The sequence below is a fragment of the Oryctolagus cuniculus genome, chromosome 11 (assembly GCF_051225735.1).
Source record: "Oryctolagus cuniculus isolate XC-2025 breed Fujian yellow rabbit chromosome 11, ASM5122573v1, whole genome shotgun sequence".
Classification (NCBI taxonomy): Eukaryota; Metazoa; Chordata; class Mammalia; order Lagomorpha; family Leporidae; genus Oryctolagus; species Oryctolagus cuniculus.
In genome coordinates, this window is record NC_142877.1 from 95661052 (window position 1) to 95680720 (window position 19669).

Sequence of the window (19669 nt, forward strand, 5' to 3'; positions counted from 1 at the left end):
GATAACTTTACTTAAACCAAAGGCTGAAAATTGGAAATAATCTTTAAAACCAAAAGGCAGGAAAGACCTATGCCAAGTCACTAATCTAAATTGATTGTTCTGTAAATCTGGTATCTAGGAAACTGAGCAAAATCACAGCTGCAGAGGCCTCTCTCAGACCTACTGTATTAGCATCCTGAGGATAGAACTTGGGGCAGGGCATTCATAATAAATTCCACAGGGTACGCTAATGTGCACCAGAGTTAGGTCAGCAGCATGATGGGTCTGACAGGTATGACCAGGACCCTCATATCAAACATATTGACAAGAAAGAGGGCGTGAGATTCCAAAAATGTACAATTAAGCAACAAGAGACAAACGTGCAGGCAGAAAGGCCACATTTATGTAGAATGTCACAGCCACAGGACTTGGCTACAGAGCCTGGAAGGATTTCAGCAGTAGGATGTAGGCAAGTAGAAGGAGCAGAGGTAGGACTGCATCAGGGAGACTAATAGAGTTTCAGGCACGACCACTTGAGAGGTGACAGCACTACATGACAATGAACTAATCCTAACATCGAAATAGGTGTGCAAACCCAGGCTCTCAACTTTCCAGGCAATTTCATAGTGATGTTTTTATTACTAAATCAAGACAAAATTCCTCCCTATATGAACTGATATGCTAGACTATTTGTTGGTGAAATGAGAATTTCGAGATTATATTGGTCAATAATAGAAGGAATCGCATCTCCCATCCATTAGAATAGACCAGAAAGAATACAGGAACAGTTCTGATGCGGAAGCTGTAGGAAGGAATCCCTATGATTCAATGTTATCAGGTGGGTTCCCAGCATGACAGACCCCTTGCCATTTTTATTCCTGTGACATCACTGGGGAAATGCTCAGTGGCTTTGAACACGCTCTTCATTGTATCTGATAAATCAGCCATTTGTTGTGTGAATATCTAATAGAAAAGAAATTTCATGAAACAGGGTAGAAGAAAGGAGAAGGTACATAGTTCTGTTAAGATTTTCCAATAATATTTCTCATTTTTTTTTACTGGGAAAAAATAAAAATACCAACTTTAAATAGCCAACTTGGATCACTAGGGGTGCTGGTGCTGTTCTCACACATTCTGCTCACTTCTGAGTCCGAGTGCATCATTTGTAAAGATTTCTGTATCTGAGCTCTTTCTCCTAGTATCCTGAGTCAGAACAATTAGATTTTCTAGATGAACTCTTCTGCTTTGTATTAGTCAAAGTCATAAATGGTCAAGGCGGCTCAAAGAGGTGCCACTAAATTTGTTGGGTGTCATCACAGCTTTCCCATGCCTGATGCCTGCAATGGCCTGAGTCCTTCTGACATGGCAGACGTCAGGTGGCCAGCAGCCACTTCCGTGTGACCACAGGCATTCTGAATGGTGAACCTGCCTGCACCCAGCTCTAAGCCCTCACCTTTTGTCTCTTGCACACAGGTTCTATGAGCACAGGCGGAGTTCTGTGGTGCTGAACTTACCTGGACTGGAGGTGTTCCCTGGGGACCTTCTGGTGTCAGATGGAGCTGCTGATTACCTGTGCCACCCACTTCTGCTGCTGAATTCAGGTCCTGTTCATCCAGCCTATTTTTATTACATGTCTCTCGTGGGACAGATTTTGTCATAAGCAGGTGGAGATTTTCTATATTTAATAACTAGTGGAACACATGCCATGACCAGTTAAAACCAAAGACTCATGGATTAGAACAGGCACCAACCATGAACTACTGGAACCAAGTGATAACCACCCTTAGTACTGGGCATTATATTTATACAGGTGGGTAAGCCATGGATCTTCCTTCAAATGTTCTCTGGTCAAGTAACTTATCCCAGGCCCAAGACTTGGGAAAAGTGCACCAGTGACAACGGCCACCTCAGAGCACAGTGCCTTCACTAGGCTGGTGCCAGTTTCTCTATCATTGCTATAAGGCTTATCCCCACACCTCTCGTCTGCCTTTAGTCCTGCACTGGTGTCTTCCAACCAGAGAGGCACCGTGTGGCAGTAGAGAGCCAGCGGCAGATTAGTGTCTGATGGAGAGAGACAGACTTGAGTAAGAATCTGCATCTTCATCCCAGTTGTGAAAGAAAAGAACAACAGAGGTGTTTAGGGTACTTTCCTCATGATTCTAGAGTAGGCAAATCAAAGCCTTTGAGAGCTAAAAAGACTTAAAGAACATCCACATTGGTTCTTTTTAACCAGGTTTTGTTCCTAGCATAACCCTTTTCACAAAATAACCCTTACTTGGAAGTGTAACATATTAACCAGATGCAGGTGGTATCAATGCTTTAACCTGAAGTGGGTTCTAGAGCATGTCTGAGGTGTCCCTAGGAGCCTGGAACACCTGAAAGCAGTTTGCAAACTACCACATTCTCACTCACATGCATGCAGAGAGACCAAAAAGGAGAATGACCTAATCATGGTAGCAGCTGATTCATGTCAGGGGCAGGGAATCTAAACTCCTTACCTCAGACTCAACACCCTTTCCAACAGCCTGCATCAATCCTCCATTGGATAGACAGGTATGGTCTTCTGTATGTGGATTCCCAAAGCCAAAGCCACACATGAATAAACCATAATGAACATCTATATTGCTCTTCATTCTTTATAGATCCTTTCCCCTCTGCTATCTTATACAATGCAATAATCCAAATCAACACCATTGTCTCATACGATACAACAACCCAGTGAATAGCCCAAGAGGGATTAAGTCATCTGCTGAAGACATATCCCTAGAAATAATAGTTTAAACCAAGTGTTCTGCTAATAGAGGTTCACGACGCCTCCCACAGGCTCTAAACCAGCTAACAATTAGAGCAGTAGTCCCCAAAGGCTAGTCCCAAACCAGCAGCTTTGGAGTCACCTGAGAAACTGTCAGAAATGCGGTCTCTGGAAATCGTCCCTGGGCCTTCTCAATCGGAGAGCCCAGGAATGGTAACCAGCAGTCCTGCAGTCTTGCTTTGTAACAAGCCATGCAGGTGATTCAGGTGCTAGCTGAAGCGTAAGAACCAAGACACTGAAGAGTGAGGTCCGACTTGCTGTGCAATGCTTGTTGATCACAGAAGTTGTTTTGTGAAGTTGTATGCCTAACACTGTGGTAGATTCCACAACATAAGCAATGTCCTGCACCCTACACCTCCATGCCCTCTTTAAGGAATTCAGAATGGAGATCTTGTGTGCCAAATTCATGATGTAAGTCACCTGCACATACGGTGGAAATAGATTCTGAATCCTCAAAACTTCATATTTAAGACAGATAATGAAAGATTGTAGATTCACTAAGGCCTTATTTAAATCTTCTTCTGAATACTTGCCTCAGTTTCCCTAGGCTCCAAAATTATCCCTAAATTTAGAAAGTAGACGAGAGAAATTTGCCAAGGACCCAAATTATTGCAATTCAAACTAGATATAACAATTTACTACCAGGCATTTCAAAGCTAATTGCTAAGTATGGCGAAGCTGATTTGTCTCTAAGGGAGATTCCACTTAATATCCCTTTTTATAAAGATCAATAAGGAGGTCAGAATGAGCGAAAGGGTAGTCAGTTGGCAGGTGCTGTCTAAGATTACAGTGAGAAAAGTCCCTCAAGTACATCATTAGCAGTAAAGGCTGTTCAGGTCATTGCTTTCATATGATTGAAGGGTTATGCAGTCTCCTGGTGAATTGGACAGAGAGAATGACCTATATGAAAAATATTTTGAATACTGAGAGGTCAGAAATTCCGACGTAAACCCAAAAGATGACTATCAGAGTTTTCTGGGTATCATTTCAAATTGATACAAACAACAACAACAAAATCAAGAAGTCAGAATGTCATCTCTTTAATCTCTGGGCACCAAAAGAATGCATGACCAAATAATGACTTCCTTCTTAATGCAAAACCACTCCTAAGGACTATTTAGGTGGTGGCCTCTAGTGACAACAGCCCCCAACATAAAAATCGGTGGTATGTGTTGGTGTTCCCTAGTTCAGAAATCTTTATTTAACCACTTCTGAGGATTACTGGGTTGATGTAATCTCCAAGTCTCATGTCTGGCCAGGCTACTGAGGTTGCCTGTGATAGGATGGTTTATGGTAAGACCATGTAAAAATGAAGTTAGTCCCTTCAGCCACAAAGTCCTAGAATCCTGTGTTAAGTGAATTACCCAACCTCTTTATTATAGTTGATGGATTTCACCCCCCAGTGACAGAGAAAAGGGGGTTAAACAATACCATCATAAAGAAATAGGACATTACCACTTTAAGGCAGCAATAGAACACCAACCTTTAGGTTGCAACATTACATCATTCACTTATCTGCAAGAATACAAATGTTCATTCTGTGCGTTCTCAGGAGAAGGAGAACTAAAGCAGGATGAATTCCGTTTGGCTTATTTTCATAAGGAAGGTTTTGTAAAACACTGCAATGATCTGTCACTAATTACTCTGTAATAATATATTTCCTTAAATTCACCCACCAGAATCCAAAAAACCAAGATGGCCTTTCTCCAAAAGAGGATTGGTGAGTGTTATATATTGTCTTTTTTTTGTTTTAATTCAGCCTCCTACAGCAAAAAAAAAAAAAAAAGAAAAAGTGAAAATATGATTGAAAGTCTCTTCATTCTGCCTTATCATTGCATAAAGGCAGATGGCACCTGAAATGTAAATCACCATCCACAGTCTTGGCTGTAGCACATGCCAAATGGTGCCGCTTTGTGCAGCAACACAGAGCTAATTGCCAGTTGTTCCTGCATTCTGCAAAAATGTTTAAAAAAATTCCAAAGCAATTCTAGTGTAGTGATGCCTTACAACACTAGATTTTTAACTTGAGATGGGTTAGGCAACAGCTCTCTGCATGAAGTAAATTGCAAAAGTGCCTGTCTGAGCTTGCAGCAGATGCCATGTACATAGGTTGCATTGAAAAATTAATGAGATATTACAGAAAGATATTACACAAATACACTTCTACTTCTGTGAAAGCCAGGTGGATTAGTCTGAGTCCGTTTTTTAAGTCATTCTTGTTTAGATCCATTATCGAAGAGTTACCAATCTAAATCAGCAATCCCTGAGTCCTGATCCCTAGGACAAGGGTGACTCCCGTCAAGCCTTTCCTTCTGACGTGCTGTGGTAGGCAGAGGGCACGTTCATGATCACAACCTGAATCCTCGGCCCTGTTTTCTGGAGAAGGAAAGGGACTGGTTTTGTGTTTTCACAAACACACAGACACACAGTGAGAAGCAGGGCCTTATAGTTATTGTGCCTGGTTCTGTTAAAAATCTGTCATGGGCCTCTAAATCAGTTTGTCATCTACTGTTGACATCTGCAATAGTTTTGTAGACGCACACCCTTGATTTTTTTTTTAAGTCCAGTAACTAAATTAAAAGGCCTCTGAGTTTCTAACCCCAACTGCATCACCTACTGCTCTATGACCTTGGCCAGATGATAAGCTCCCCCCGCTTCAGATCATTCCCTATAAAAGGTAAATAGCACCAGCCTCAGAGGTGGCTCTGATGAATAAATCAAAATGCACGTGGAGCTTACCACAGGCTAGGAACTCACTCTCAGTTAATATTGGCCATATTATAAGTAGTAATATGTTTAAGATTTGGAAAAACTACCTGTTCTCATAGTCAAGTGTATGAGTGACTTGTGTATTTTTTTTTTCAAAACAAAGCAATTTACATGGAACATGGTCTACACATTACAAGCTGCTAATGATAAATTGTTAATAAAATTGTAACACAATTACCACCAGGGCTAATGCTTCCCAGTAATTTTCCTGGCAGGTCTGAGTCAGAGTGCATGGCTATCATCTCTCCTGAGCTCCTTCCTCATGCAGACAAAGGCTGTGCCAGTCACCAAGCAGTGAGACCCAGGAGAAGTTTCGCATCCTCTGAGCCTTCCTAAAGGAAGGGCAGGAAAGCTAGCATGTGCTTTCAGAAGGGGAAGACTTCGCTAAGGAAGGAATGATCCTTCAAGTTGTCAGGAAAACCTTTCTTGTCCACAAAGAGAAGCAGCTTGGGCCAAAGAATCAAGCTAAGGTCCAAGACACCCATTACCAACTCACAACTGATAAGATCAGACTGACGCATAAATCTGGGGTTGGGAAGATGTGCTAAATGGTGTGTGCTCTGTTGGGGGGCAGTGGTGGAAACACAAAGAATAAGTAGTCATCCCTCTGTGACTAAGTGGGATTGATTCCAGAATTCCTCATGGATCCTAAAATTCGAGGATGCTCAAGTTCCTTGTGTAAAACAGCACAGAATCTGCATTAATCTGTGCCTATTCTTCATATATGCTCTTTTCATCATCTCTCGATCATTGTAAAAATGTGGATGTTCCATAAATTGTTGTTATACTGTATTTTGGGGGAATAATGACAAGAAAGCAACCTGATTTTTAATTCAATTATTTGTGCTCCACAGTGGTTGAATTCATGGGTGTAGAACCCATGATATGAAGTGAAATCTCAAAAGGTTTCCACAAATGTAAAATCTTCTCAGCAGTGAAAAGAACTTAATTTCTTGAAGTGAAAACAAGAATACAGTATTTGGTGCCTTGAAAAATCAATACATCTACTTCCTTCATCCTCTTTGCCTTATTTATCAATTAATTCATATCTATCTAAATAATAATCTACATCAATAAAACTAACACACTTTAAGTTGTAATGTATTTTCCCAATCTATTACACAGTTTTCCTTTTCTTCCCTCTTTCCTTTCCAATGATCAATAATGTAAATAACAGCAGATAATACCTTTCACACATGACCAGACACTGTTTACATGTACCTTTGTTTTTGTACATAATAGCACACATGAGATCATAAATTTTCACAACCATCCAACTAAGTAGGTAACATCATGAGCCCCATTTTGTAAATAAAAAATGGATTCAGAGAAGCCAAACAGTCTGAGGTCACAAAGCTCATAAACAACAGCAGTCTGGCCCCAAGTCTGTTCTAGCCCCCACATCACATCACCCCTTTAACTCTGGGGGTCCCTGTATCCATACCTGGTCTTGTCTCCTTCCTTTCAGATCTTATCTGTTGTCACAATTCACTGTCATACCTTTACCAATCATTCAACCTTAACCTTCAATTTCACTCCAGTTCATGTCACCAGTGCCTGCTTCAAATTTCCATTCCACCTACCTCTTATTGCTAAGCTTGCAGCTCCAGAACCCTGGTTTCTCCCTTTATATACCATATCCTCTCAAATGCCCTTTAAATGCTTCTCATCACCTCCCCTAACCAATGCCACCAGAGTACAAACAACAACACACCAAATGGGTCTGTTATGCTAAAGAATTAAGGTGACCACTGAGAAAACTCTCTTCTTTCACTGAAATATCCACTAAGCTATTTGGCCAAGAGGTTGTTCAAACCCATGGCAAGCCACAGTGAGAGCCCTTAAAGTCCAGGACTGGCACCCACTTTCCCGCAATTCCATTGCTGCTCCCATTGTCTCAGCTTCTTCCTTTGCCAATTGGCCCTGTTTTTATTGCCACAACATGCAGTTGCTATGGTTTCAGATATCAACAAGAAGCATATGTCCCAAATGCTGTAGGAGGACCCCAACTGGCTCCAAGATTCCTTTGCTACTATGGAAGCTAATGAGTCTATAATTGGCTTCCTCTTTCAGTGCTTAACTCCACCAGAAAAACTAACCCCAGCCCCTTGGCACATTCCAAAACTATTACAGGATCTCCTTTCAGACATACAGAAGGCAGCAGATAGCTTGTGCCTTCTCTCGCTGATTGAAATGTCGATTAACTTCCCTCAAACCATTTAGATCCACACCAACTTCAGGCAATAGAATAGAAAAATTATTTGTGATAAACATTCCTCTGAAATGCACCCAAGTTGACTGTAGAAAGCCTTACACACTGTTGTCTGATAGCCTCCTCCTGGTTTCAGTGGTAAGATGAACTCTTCAAGTTAGCAATTTGGGGCCAGCACTGTGGCGCAATGGGTTGGGCCATGGCCTACAGTGGCAGTATCCCATATGGGTGCTGGTTCATGTCCCAGCTGTTCTGCTTCCCATCCAGCTCCCTGCTAATGCACCTGGGAAAGCAGAAGATGGCCCAAGTTCCTGGGCCCCTGCCACCCATGTGGGAGACCCTGATGAAGCTCCTGGCTTTGGATCTGCCCAGTTCCAGCCATTGAGGCCATTTGGGGAGTGAACCAGAGGATGGAAGACCTCTGTTTCTCCATCCCTCCCTCCCTGCCCCCTGCCCCCTTCCCCGCTATAACTCCTTCAAATGAATAAATCTTTAAAAAAAGTTAACAATTTAGGATGTGGCAAAAGAATACTAAATGAATTTTTAAAAGGCTGTTATGCAAGGACAGTTCATGGAAAATGCGTGTTATGAAGAAACTAAGCGTGGACTTCAATTTTTTTTCCATTTTCCATGACCTTTTTTAAGTATCCTTATGTTAAGTTTTAAAAGAAAGTTACAAAAGTGTGTAAATATGACAATACTTGAAAATTAATTATGGGACACAGAATTTGGCCTTGTGGTTAAGACATTCTCATTACACGCTGGAGTGCCTGAATTTTATTCCCAGCTCCAGCTTCCAATTCCAGCTTCATGTTAAGGCAGACCTTGGAAAACAGCTGTAATAGCTCAAGTTCTTGCCTTCCTGCCACCCAGAAGGGAAAGCTGGACTGAGTTCCTGGCTTCCAACTTTGGTCCCAGCCCAACTCCAGCTGTTGCAGGCATCTAGGAACTCTTTCTTCCCCTCAAATAAACAAACACAATTATAAGTATGATCTGAGACATGTTTGTAATGGTTACCCAAGGGTAAGGATTATGAGCAGCTTTAATTTTCATTGTATTTTTGTTTATCAGATTTTCTCCAATAATCATGCATGACCTTTGTAATCAAATTTTAAGACAAACATTAATACTGAAGGTTTCAGAAAATAAGTGGGTGATTCTATCCTAAGGAAACTAGTTTCAAGTACGTTCTGGTATTTTTTAGCAGGGAACAGTTGTGTAAGGCAAGTCCCACTAATATTCTGGGTTTTATTTAGTCATTTACTAAATGAAGGGTTAAACGAGTACACTGAAGGCAGCTTTGGATGCAGAAATCCTTTGGTCCAGAATTCTGAAAAGGATGGGCATTAACCTTAGAGTCTAACTATTTGCTATGTGACCATTCCATACCTTGAATTTCTTTTTTTCATTAATAAAATGAGAGGTTTGTACCTGACATTCTCACAGGCCTCTGTTCCCCCAGCTCTGACATTCTGTGGTCACTATATGTCAGGCTAAGACTCATAGCTGGCTTTGGAACTGTTGGTGCCTTAAAAACAAAATGTGCAGTCTGTTCTTATGAATGTTAGAATGAAGAGATGAGGTTATCAAAATTGTGTCTGTAAAGAATTCATTTTTGAAAATCCTTTTTCTAACCACCTTTCAGCAGAGCAAAGACAAAAACAAGCACATATCCGATCTGGAAAACTGCCTCTCCTCTGTGACGATTACAGACTTCAGGGGCTATGAGTTCTTCAGCTATAAGGTATCTCATAAGGGAATATTGTTGTTTACTGTGTTGCATGGCATTTTCTTTTCCTTTCTTTTTCTACATTTTTTTTAATGATGATGATGAAGCTTTCAGATTATTGCCTAGTTCGTTATATCAGCAAAGTGCAAGAGAGGAACCCTGGGCTGGGTAGGACAGAGCCAAATCTGATGTAAATGCCAAGACCTGGAGAAGTCATTTCATTATGCGAGAGCACTTTGTAGGTCATGAAGCTTTGTAGATTGGTCAACGCTGTTACTGTTATTTATCTCTGTGCCTCAATTTCCTCATTTGAAAATTAAGTTGTTTTGGATAAGGAAATTTCTAAAGGTCTCTTTGGGTTCTAAAACTCTTATTTTATGACTCTTCAGTAGTTAATTTCAACAAGTCTTACCAGGAGAACCCAGAATCAGACTTCCAAATCCCAAGTTTGGGGTTGTTGAGGCTTTCTTCTTGCAGCAAACCGAAAATAACTCATGAAAATCTCAAGCATAAGTTAAAATACCACCAACTCAAACTTCTTTCCATTTTAAAGTAAAAATATTTTGTGCCTCCCCTCATCCTTTAAGTCAGGAAGAATTAGTTGCCCAGAATCATGCAGGGAAGCTGTGGTTGGGGTAGCTCAAGGAGGTACCTCAAAGACAGACAACAAGAACATGAAGAGGCAAATAGACTGCTGTACTGCAAGCCAAAGGAAACAGTGAACAACTCAGCCCAGTGGGGTGGAAATGCTGTGTTTTTTTATTTCTCCCCATTTATAGGATAAGACCTGGAATGAAGTCATGGAAACACATCAGAATCTTCCTAATGATCAATTAGACCCGAGAAAGCAGCAAGAGGCAGTGTGGGAATTATTCACGAGTGAATGTACTTACTTCTTGGACCACTTATTAGTCCTTAAGATGGTAATGCTGGGTTTAATTTTTGTGGCAGTTGGGAAATATTTGGTTTTTGGGGACTTGATTTCCTCATTATTTTATTTCCCCCTCTTTTGGGGGACCTTAAAGAAAATTGTATTGATTGTTCATTTTTGTTTATATACTACTTGGTTTTTTATTTATTCTTTAGCTAAACATAGCCTGTCAAGATTGGATGAACATGGCTTCCCATCCAACGACCCAATGCCTCCTGCCAAGTTCTCACCTGTATTTACACACTCCTGGAGTCAGGCAGCTGACAACCACCCCCAAGGCAGCCCATTCAATCTTTGGTCCCTTCCTCTCTGGCACTCTGGCTGCCAGGTGAATTCTTTTGATTGGCCACAGGGCTGCAGTCATAGATTTCTGACATTTCCATCTACAAGTGGTATATTTATGATACCTTTCCTATAAATGACATCCTTGGGGTTGTACATTCTTTCAGCCCTGATCTGATAAGGCTCAGAGAAGAGAACTCCTAATAGAAGAATCATAGGACAAGAGAAGGAAGGGAGGAGCTTCCTTCCAAGACCACAGGGAAGAATGAGTCACATGGCTCCCGAGATTGTTTTGAGTACCGGTTACTATCATACACAGCTGAAAAGCACTATGTTGGGAGGCCCGAGTTTCAGCCCTGGGTCTGCCTCTGACTTGCCATGTGACCTTAGGAAAATCTAGCCCTCTGTATTCCAAACCAGAGATTGGTGTTCTGTAATGGTCCAGACAGGAAAGATTTGAGGCGTTGTAGGCCATATGGTCATTGCTTCAACTACTCAATTCTTCTACTGCAGTGCAAATATAGCCAGAGATAATACGTACAGGAATGTGCATGAGTGTGCCACAATTAAATATCATTTACAGAGGCCGGCGCCGCGGCTCACTAGGCTAATCCTCCGCCTAGCGGCGCCGGCACACCGGGTTCTAGTCCCGGTAGGGGCTCCGGATTCTGTCCCTCTTCCAGGCCAGCCCTCTGCTGTGGCCAGGGAGTGCAGTGGAGGATGGCCCGGGTGCTTGGGCCCTGCACCCCATGGGAGACCAGGAAAAGCACCTGGCTCCTGGCTCCTGCCATCGGATCAGCGCGGTGCGCCGGCCGCAGCGCGCCAACCGCGGCGGCCATTGGAGGGTGAACCAACGGCAAAGGAAGACCTTTCTCTCTGTCTCTCTCTCTCTCACTGTCCACTCTGCCTGTCAAAAAAAAAAAATATATCATTTACAAAAATGAGTGGCAGGCCACATTTAGCCCACAGGCTAGTTTGAGAATCTCTATCTCCAGCTATAAAATCGGATGACAGTTGGATTTCTGGCTATCTCTTAATTTCACTGGGATGATCAAATTGCTTTTCTCTGAAATTTATCAATTGCTATACAAATGTCAGTCGTATTTTACTTAGAAAAATTTAAATTACAGAGACAATCTGTGAGAAAACTGAAACTTAAGGACTATATCAGTTAGAATGCTTATAAGACCAGGTAACAGAAAACTAGTTTAAACAGTGCAGGGTTTTAATGTCTCATGTGACTCTAAAGCCCAGAGGTGGAAGAGAATTCAAGGTTGGCTTGATCAAGAGATTCAAAACCTAAAACAAAATCTCTTTCCAATTCCCATCCCTGCCTTCCATGATATTAGCCTCATCCTATGACTGCTTCTGTTGTAGCCACAAAGTGGCTGCTGTCCTTGAACTGAGAGAGAGAGATTGAGATTCTAGTACTCATACCAGAAGCCTTAAGATTCATTCTGATTGGCCTGTCTTCCATCACATGACCATTCCTGAACAGACAGACTACTTGTACTACACAAGTGGACATGCTGATTGTCTTAAGGCAACCAAGCCCACCCTGGGAATAAGGTCATCTTGTCTCTTAGCACTTGCACAGCATGGCAAGAGCAGATACTAGAGTGAAACTTAGGGGTCTGTTATGGAGAGAGAGCACTGAAGTTAGAGGGTAACCAATAAATGAGCACTGCATAGCACTAACCACTGAACTACACTGCTTCCTTATCCCAGTGAACAGTATAGAACATTCCCTTCTACTGTAAGCTGCCCAAGTTTTTTAAACTGGCATTTTCTGTTTAAGAAAGGGCCAATTAGGGTTTATTTTCAAAGACTCCAGTGTATTTAAGGTGAATGTATATTTCCTTTTACATAATTAATGTGAATGCCCCAAAGCTGTTTGTAAATTGAGAACTTATAAATATACTGGAGGACTATTTTTAATAGCAAAAAATTCTGTAAAGCAAAGAGTTTTACAGCAAATATATATATATATATTTCTTCTAAATGGATATGATTTGATGAACACTGTTTCCTACAATGAGCAGTGTTAAATGCTTGGCTGTTGATGGATTTCCAGAAAACCAACACTATATGGCTTTGGGAAACTAAGTCCGTGCTTTACCACATGCAGCCTCTACACAGCAGCATCAAAAATACTTGAGAACTTGTGAGAAATGCACATTTTCATGCATCGACTCAGAAATTCTGGGGTTGGGGCCCAGCAAGCTCTGGCCTAACAAGACCTCCAGGTGCTTTGGATGCCAGTTCAAGAAACATTGCACTAATGAAATAATACAGGAAAGCTACATATCTAAAACTCATAAAATTCTTAAAATAAGTGGTCACTTGGCCCCTTTGAATGTCTTTCCTCATATATGCAAAGAATTATAAATACCTTTCTTATTTTAAGAACCCCATCTCTCTTCAGTGTATTAGGGTGGGGGGGGGCAGGTGATCTGTAGGTGAGGACTGTAGTTTTTTCTTGATTTGCTGTTTGGTTCCCATGTTGTGTGAAAACATCAAATTGAGTAGTAACATAAAGACACTCATAATGTTTTTAATATTAAGTATCTTTAGTCAAATCAAAACATTTTACTAGTGGTCAGATACTCAACATCAATTTTTAATTCCTTGAAAGCAAAGGACAGCTGGGTCTTTGACAGAGGAGGGAATAAATGAGAATACTACATGAATGTTGTTTAGCTGTCAAGTTAGGGCTGTGGCAAGAAAAGACACTGGGATTGCTTAGCACTATGAGACTGAGAAAGCCAATTTAAGCAGATTATGCTCAAGAGGATATTCTTATGACCCACATAACAAACAACAACATTTCTGATTTCTTCTGTGAAGCCTAAGCTTCATTATATGTGGCTGTATTCAGTACAATACTTAAATTTGAGAACAGTAATTTCTATATTGGTTTGGAAAGTTGTATTCAGGTTTACATTTAATGTTCTTATAAAAGGTTTCAAAATTTAAAAACAAAGTAATGCACATTTGTTTTTGTTTAAGATCTTTATGAATACACTAAAATATCTGCAAATTCATGAATATCTCCTGGATGTGAATTTATGGAGACTTTTTGCAAACCTGGAGGAGTTAACTCAGGTGAGCCAAAATAGAAAGATGCCAGAAGCCATGTTTTCAATTCCCCCTGAGGATCATGAACATTCCTGTTTAGTCTATGCCCTATATGCCATATTCCATAAGTCATATTCCATATCCCATCCCCTCATGATCTTATGGCCAAGGGTCCAGGCGAACAAAAAGTCTGGACATCCATTGACATCTTTGCAATACATCTTTGTAACAGATTGCATTTACTGGTTAGCATTCAGTTTTCATATTCCTATGGCTAAGAAGTAAACATATTTCTATGATCTCCATCATCTTCATCAATTTCATTTTCCTATAAATTTCTTTTTCCTTACATATATTATGAATACATAATATCGTTCTTCAAGACAGAGAATAGCAACAAGATTTTATTTACAAGAAAGCATAAAGGAGAGTGGAGGAAAATCAATCTTTGAATTTTGCTAGGAGATACACTGAAACTGGGAAACATCTGTAAGGATATTTGAAGTTCATCAAATTTTTATTTCTTAACCTCGGGTGTGTAGCTACTCGTTTTCTTCTTCTCTGGCCCTAGACAAGCCTGGGTTTTGTGAATGGTCTTTTTGGCGTCATGAAGGACTATCTAGATGCTGCTGAGACTTCACCATCAGTGGATTTCATTTCTGTGCTCACAAAGGTAAACTCCTTCTGGGAGATCTCAATTCCCTGTGATAAATTCACTCATCTCCCAGGACAGTTGTTTATATCTACGATGCTGTGTGTGTGGCACACACGTGTGCCTGGGAAAGTTCTACCACCACCCTCCCATAAAGGAACCATTCTTTTCCTTGCCAATCAATTTTTTTCAAAAATAGCATGCAGATTCTGCTTTCCCATTGTCACATCTCCTGTCACAAAAATCTACGTGCCTGGAAAAGTCATCTCCACGTCTGTTTTTTAAATGACTTCAATTCAAAGCAATATTCACAGCAGTGGTTTTGTATATGCTAATTACAAGGTTCGGTTATTCTAATAGAAATGCCAGACTCTCATTAAGGAACAAAATAAGCCTTCAAATCCATCAACATCCTTGATAATATTTCTGCGTGTGAAACAAGGAGAAAAGAGAAAACCTGAAGCCTTAGTCTGTTAACTGTTGCGTGTTTTTCTGAGCCAACTGAGGAGGCCCCTGAGAAGGAAACACAGAGTTAGCAAGGTCGGATAACTTGGTGTTGGCCATACAGCTAGTGGGCGGTGGGCGGTAGAACTGGATTTCTAAGCCTGACCATTAACAACTCAGTCTCAGCCTCTTCTCTGCTGCCTTGCACTTAGGACATTTCTCAAGCTTATCAGTGCCCTGCAAGAAGACCTGCCCCTTACATCTGAGTCTTCTCAGCCAGCTAACACTCCCTCTCAAAAACCAACCCACATCATCATCTTTCATGACTTATTTTTTAAAAATTATTTTAATTTTGCTGTTTATGTGGTACAGTGTGATAATTTATGTATTCAATAGGTGATGATAAAATCAGGTTCGTTAATTTAACAATAACTGTATTTTTATGGCATACAGTATGACATTTCCACATATGCCTAATAGGTATTGATCAAACCAAACGAAGATTTCCCACTCTTTGTTATTTCTGTTTTTGGAGCCTTCAAGCTCCTCTCTTCTATTTGTTTACAGAACATGTAATGGGCTACCGTGAGCTATAGTCACTTCACTATGACATAGAGCATTAGAACTCATGACTGTGCTTTTGTACCCGTTATCTAATGCCAAAACCTAACATTGTCCTCCATGGCATTTTGTCCTCTGAGGCTCAATAACAAAATATTTTTCCAAGTTTTAATTTTTTTTAACACAGATGGTACATACCCTTTTTTTTAAAAAAAAATATGTATTTACTTGAAAGAATCACAGTGATAGAAGGGGTTGGGGAGAGGAAAGAGAAAGATCGATCTTCCATCTGCTGATTCACTCCCTACAACATCCGGGGTAGGCCATGCTGAAACCAGTTCTTCTGGATCTCTCATGGGGAGGCAGGGACCCAAGAACTCAGACTACCTTCCACTACCTTTGCAGGTGCATTAGCAAGAAGCCAGATTGGAAGTGGAGGTGGGACTCCATCTCAGGCACTCCAATGGGGTGTCCCAAGCAGCAATTCAACTCACTTCACCACAATTTCCACCCTTATCTGTGGTTTCATTACCATCACTTCCTTTAATGCCTTTTTAGGTTGGATCTACTTCTTCTATTCACTGTCATTTTTATATAATAAGCAAGCGTGTCTTCCTTCTCCGATTCCACCACACATGACATTATTGGAAATCCCTTAATGGGAACCATGATGCATTGCATTAGTCAATAAGTCTATCAATTGCTACATAAATTTTGAAACACAGTAAACAGGTGCTGTGATGTTGGGGGTAAAGCTGCCGCCTGCAGCGCCAGCATCCCATATGGGCGCCAGTTCAAGTCCTGGCTGCTCTGCTTCTGATTCAGCTCTCTGCTATGGCCTGGGAAAGCAGTAGACGATGGTCCAAGTCCTTGGGCCCACACCTGTGTGGGAGATCCAGAAGAAACTCCTGGTTCCTGGCTTTGGATCTGCACAACTCCAGCCGTTGTGGCCATTTGGGGAGCGAACCAGCAATGTAAGACCTCTCTTTCTCTGCCTCTCTGTAACTCTTTCAAATAAATAAATCTTAAAAGAAAGAAAAAATACAGTAAACACCATGGAATCCTAAAAGTTCTTTCCAAAAGTATTGCTGAAGAAAAAAGAATAACAGTCATTCCCAGGGTCACTTACCTACAACAAAGGCATGTTGTGTGATATGCTCAGTTTGGTCTTTATACATAATGAATATAGGTACAAACATTGACAATCTGCCTAATCCTACAAATGAATTTGAAGTGGCTTACAAGCGTGTAGTCATACAGCAAGTTAAAGACATTAAATAAGAATAATGAAGAAAATGGAGTTCAATGTTAGACTGGGTAAGATTACCAAACAAAATACATGCTACCAAATTCCGCACATTTCACAGGGGAGTTCCAAATGTCTGCATTTTAGAAACCAGCAGAATGAAATTTACAGATATTTTTGAGGAACATTTGGAGAGAAGTCAATACCAATATAAGCTTAACATCACCAAGCTGGGCATGGAAACAAGCTGATTTGTTATTAAGTACCATGCAGGTGTGTAGGCCTCGATAAAGCATTGCCAGAAATAGGCAGGTGAGTTTAATCAAGAATTCCCTTTGTGTGTGCGCGCATGTGTGTGCGCATGCGTGTACAAATAGGAACAGTTCATTCCGCAGAGGGAAAAAACAAATTCACCTGTGAGTGTGGGCAGCCCCACACTGAGAAATAGCCAGCCTGAGTGGGCCAACGAATTGCTCACAAACCAGAGAGAAGAAAACCCACAAGCTGTACCTGTAACTGTGAAGGGCCTTCTGAGAGCATGAGTGGGAGAGTGGCAAAGGCCCGTCTGGGCTCGCGGCAGAAAGCGGTTTGTCTGAGAAAACTCCGCGGTGGAAAGAGTGAAAACGATAGCAGGAACTCCAGGCGAGGCCCACTTAGAAAAGAGAACTCACTCCCGCGGTCCACCTCTTTTTATAAAGAAGGGGGCAGACACCCAATTGGCTGTGCGCCCTGGTCCCGGATGTGACAGGTGCATCTTGGAAAGGTGGGCGTATCAAATTGATAGAGACAGCATTACATTGCAGCAGTACGGGAAGCCTGACTTGCCTAAACTAACTCCTTGCTTATTTATCCCAAAAAGATCATCTAAACAGAAGTTTTTTTAAAAATATTTATTTATTTGAAAGGCAGAGTTATGGGGGCAAGGGGAGGAGGAGCGAAGGAGGGAGGAGAGAGAGAGAGACAGAGAGGTCTTCCGTCCGCTGGTTCACTCTTCACTTGGCCACATTGGCTGGAACTGCACCAATCCGAAGCCAGGAGCCAGGAGCTTCTTCTGGATCTCCCACGTGGGTGCAGGGGCCCAAGAATTAGGGCCATCTTCTACTGCTTTCCCAGGCCACAGCAGAGAGCTGGATGAGAAGTGGAGCAGCCGGGACTTGAACCGGTGCCCATATGAGATGCCAGCGCTTCAGATCAGGGCATTCCCCGCTGCGCCACAGCAACGCCCCCTCCCATGCACTCTTCTTCTGCTCTTCTCTTGCAGTATTTCCGAGGCAGCCTCTGTCAGAGCCACCAGACCTACTGCCTGAATTACTCCGCTGCCATCTTTTATCTTGAGAGCCTGCGGCAGAGAGATGACTTCGGAATTTATTTAAAGGTAAAGTACCTTTTACTTTTCTTTTCTATTTTTCCTGAGATTCCTTAGGTATAACAGGTACTGGGCATTTTTACACCTAAATTAAATGGAAAAGAAGACAAATAAATAATCAACAATATATTTTAGCTAAAAATCTGCTTTCATCATAAATACATCATTCCTTGCATACTTGAGAGCTTTTGCTTTAAAGAGCTGGATCAGAAACCAAGTAAGCCAGGACTCAAACTGGTGCTCCAGTGAGGAATGTTGGCGTGGCAGGCAGCAGCTTCTCCTCCCATGCCATGACACCATCCCACACTTAGCACTTTTAAATGGTACCTGTTTGGAAACACTATCTCTGATGCCCCTGCTGAGATTTGGACTGGGGCTTTAAAAATGCTTCATTTGTTCAGTGCTTGGTTTGTGGTGGAAACTGGTGTGTTGTAAGGAGAAAACTAGAATAAGAATCTAAGATTTGTTGTAACCAGAAGTTTGGCTCTTGTACAACTTGGTCCCAGTGACAGCCTATTGGACAAAACTTGGAGCACCATTGACACTGCACTCTACACAAACAGTGCCCCGAGAGTAGGGCAGAGAATGTCCTGTGTGTGTTACGCTGGGAATTGTGCTGCGTGGCCACTCAGGGTCCCAAAGCACTGGAACAAGGAATTTCCTTGGGGGCTTCAGCATTTGCTAATAAGCAGATTTGGAAGGAGTGTTCTCTGACTTCCCTAGCTCCTTTGACATTTCCTGAGACTGACATATGTCTTCAGTCCTGTGCCAGGCCCTTTTGTATAATCCTGAGAAAATGGCCCAAGTCTTTCCAGAAAACTAGCAGCTGCTGGAGGATCGTATCAGAGCCTTGGGAGAAGAGGCAGCCACACCTTCTGATGACTTAGCTGTGACTCTATGGGCCAGGAAGCCTGGATGAGGACAGAGGAATGAACCTGAGGAAGAGACTTGGTCCTATTTTTCAACCTTTCAATGTTTTCTTTACTGCCTGATTTTAAAACTGAAATTTCTTTAGATTTACATATGTATGAATTATCATGTTGGATAATGTCTTACCCTGATCCTGAGGGAATAGGTTCTTGGCTGGGCTCCCAAAGTGGAGAGAATCCCAGTCCGTTTCTGTCATTTCCAAAGTAGGAGAAAGATGAATTTAAAAAGGTCCAGCCATCATTTTTAAGTCATCATGGAAAATCCCATATCAATGGAGATTTCTTAAAACAATTTTATTTGAGCCCCTTAGGTCTTTTTTCTGTTCCGCCAAACACGTTGGTTAATTCTTAAAAACAAAAGTAGCCTCCATTGATCTATACCCATTAATGCAAAGACATTTCATGTCCTTTTATGATAAAGGTATGCTTTGCCTTCCCTAATGCACATGAAAAAATAATGGACCCAAAAACCCAATAGACAGATGAAAGAAAAACTTACAACTTTACTTTTAAAATTGTCAGTTAACATTCTTTTCTGAGGCTTCCCAAAACCTTAAAGCTTCCCATATCCTTGCCTGGATAATTTATTAATTATCTGAATTTAATGATTATCTAAATTATTCACTGTTGATGATTCTTATCTGATGAAAACCTGAAGGCTATCGGAGTGGTGCCAGCA

At 41.4% G+C, this 19669-nt stretch overlaps 1 protein-coding gene and 1 long non-coding RNA gene across 4 annotated transcripts in view; one reads left to right on the plus strand and one right to left on the minus strand.

The window, feature by feature from the left end:
* The window catches only part of LOC149123571 (uncharacterized), a 429948-nt gene extending 412603 nt beyond the window's left edge, over positions 1–17345 (minus strand). The window contains exon 1 of one of the 2 annotated variants that reach the window (XR_016216902.1): positions 17206–17345. This is a non-coding gene — a long non-coding RNA (uncharacterized LOC149123571). The remainder of the gene's footprint in view (positions 1–17205) is intronic. The other variant, XR_016216903.1, reaches the window with a different exon arrangement.
* The window catches only part of PLEKHG7 (pleckstrin homology and RhoGEF domain containing G7), a 69169-nt gene that overhangs the window by 20343 nt on the left and 29157 nt on the right, over positions 1–19669 (plus strand). For both annotated transcript variants that reach the window (XM_051846537.3, XM_051846536.3), the window contains 7 exons: positions 1453–1580; positions 4471–4511; positions 9418–9516; positions 10281–10424; positions 13724–13819; positions 14364–14465; positions 17957–18070. In XM_051846537.3, the coding sequence (XP_051702497.3) occupies positions 1453–1580; positions 4471–4511; positions 9418–9516; positions 10281–10424; positions 13724–13819; positions 14364–14465; positions 17957–18070 (724 nt within the window). The remainder of the gene's footprint in view (positions 1–1452; positions 1581–4470; positions 4512–9417; positions 9517–10280; positions 10425–13723; positions 13820–14363; positions 14466–17956; positions 18071–19669) is intronic.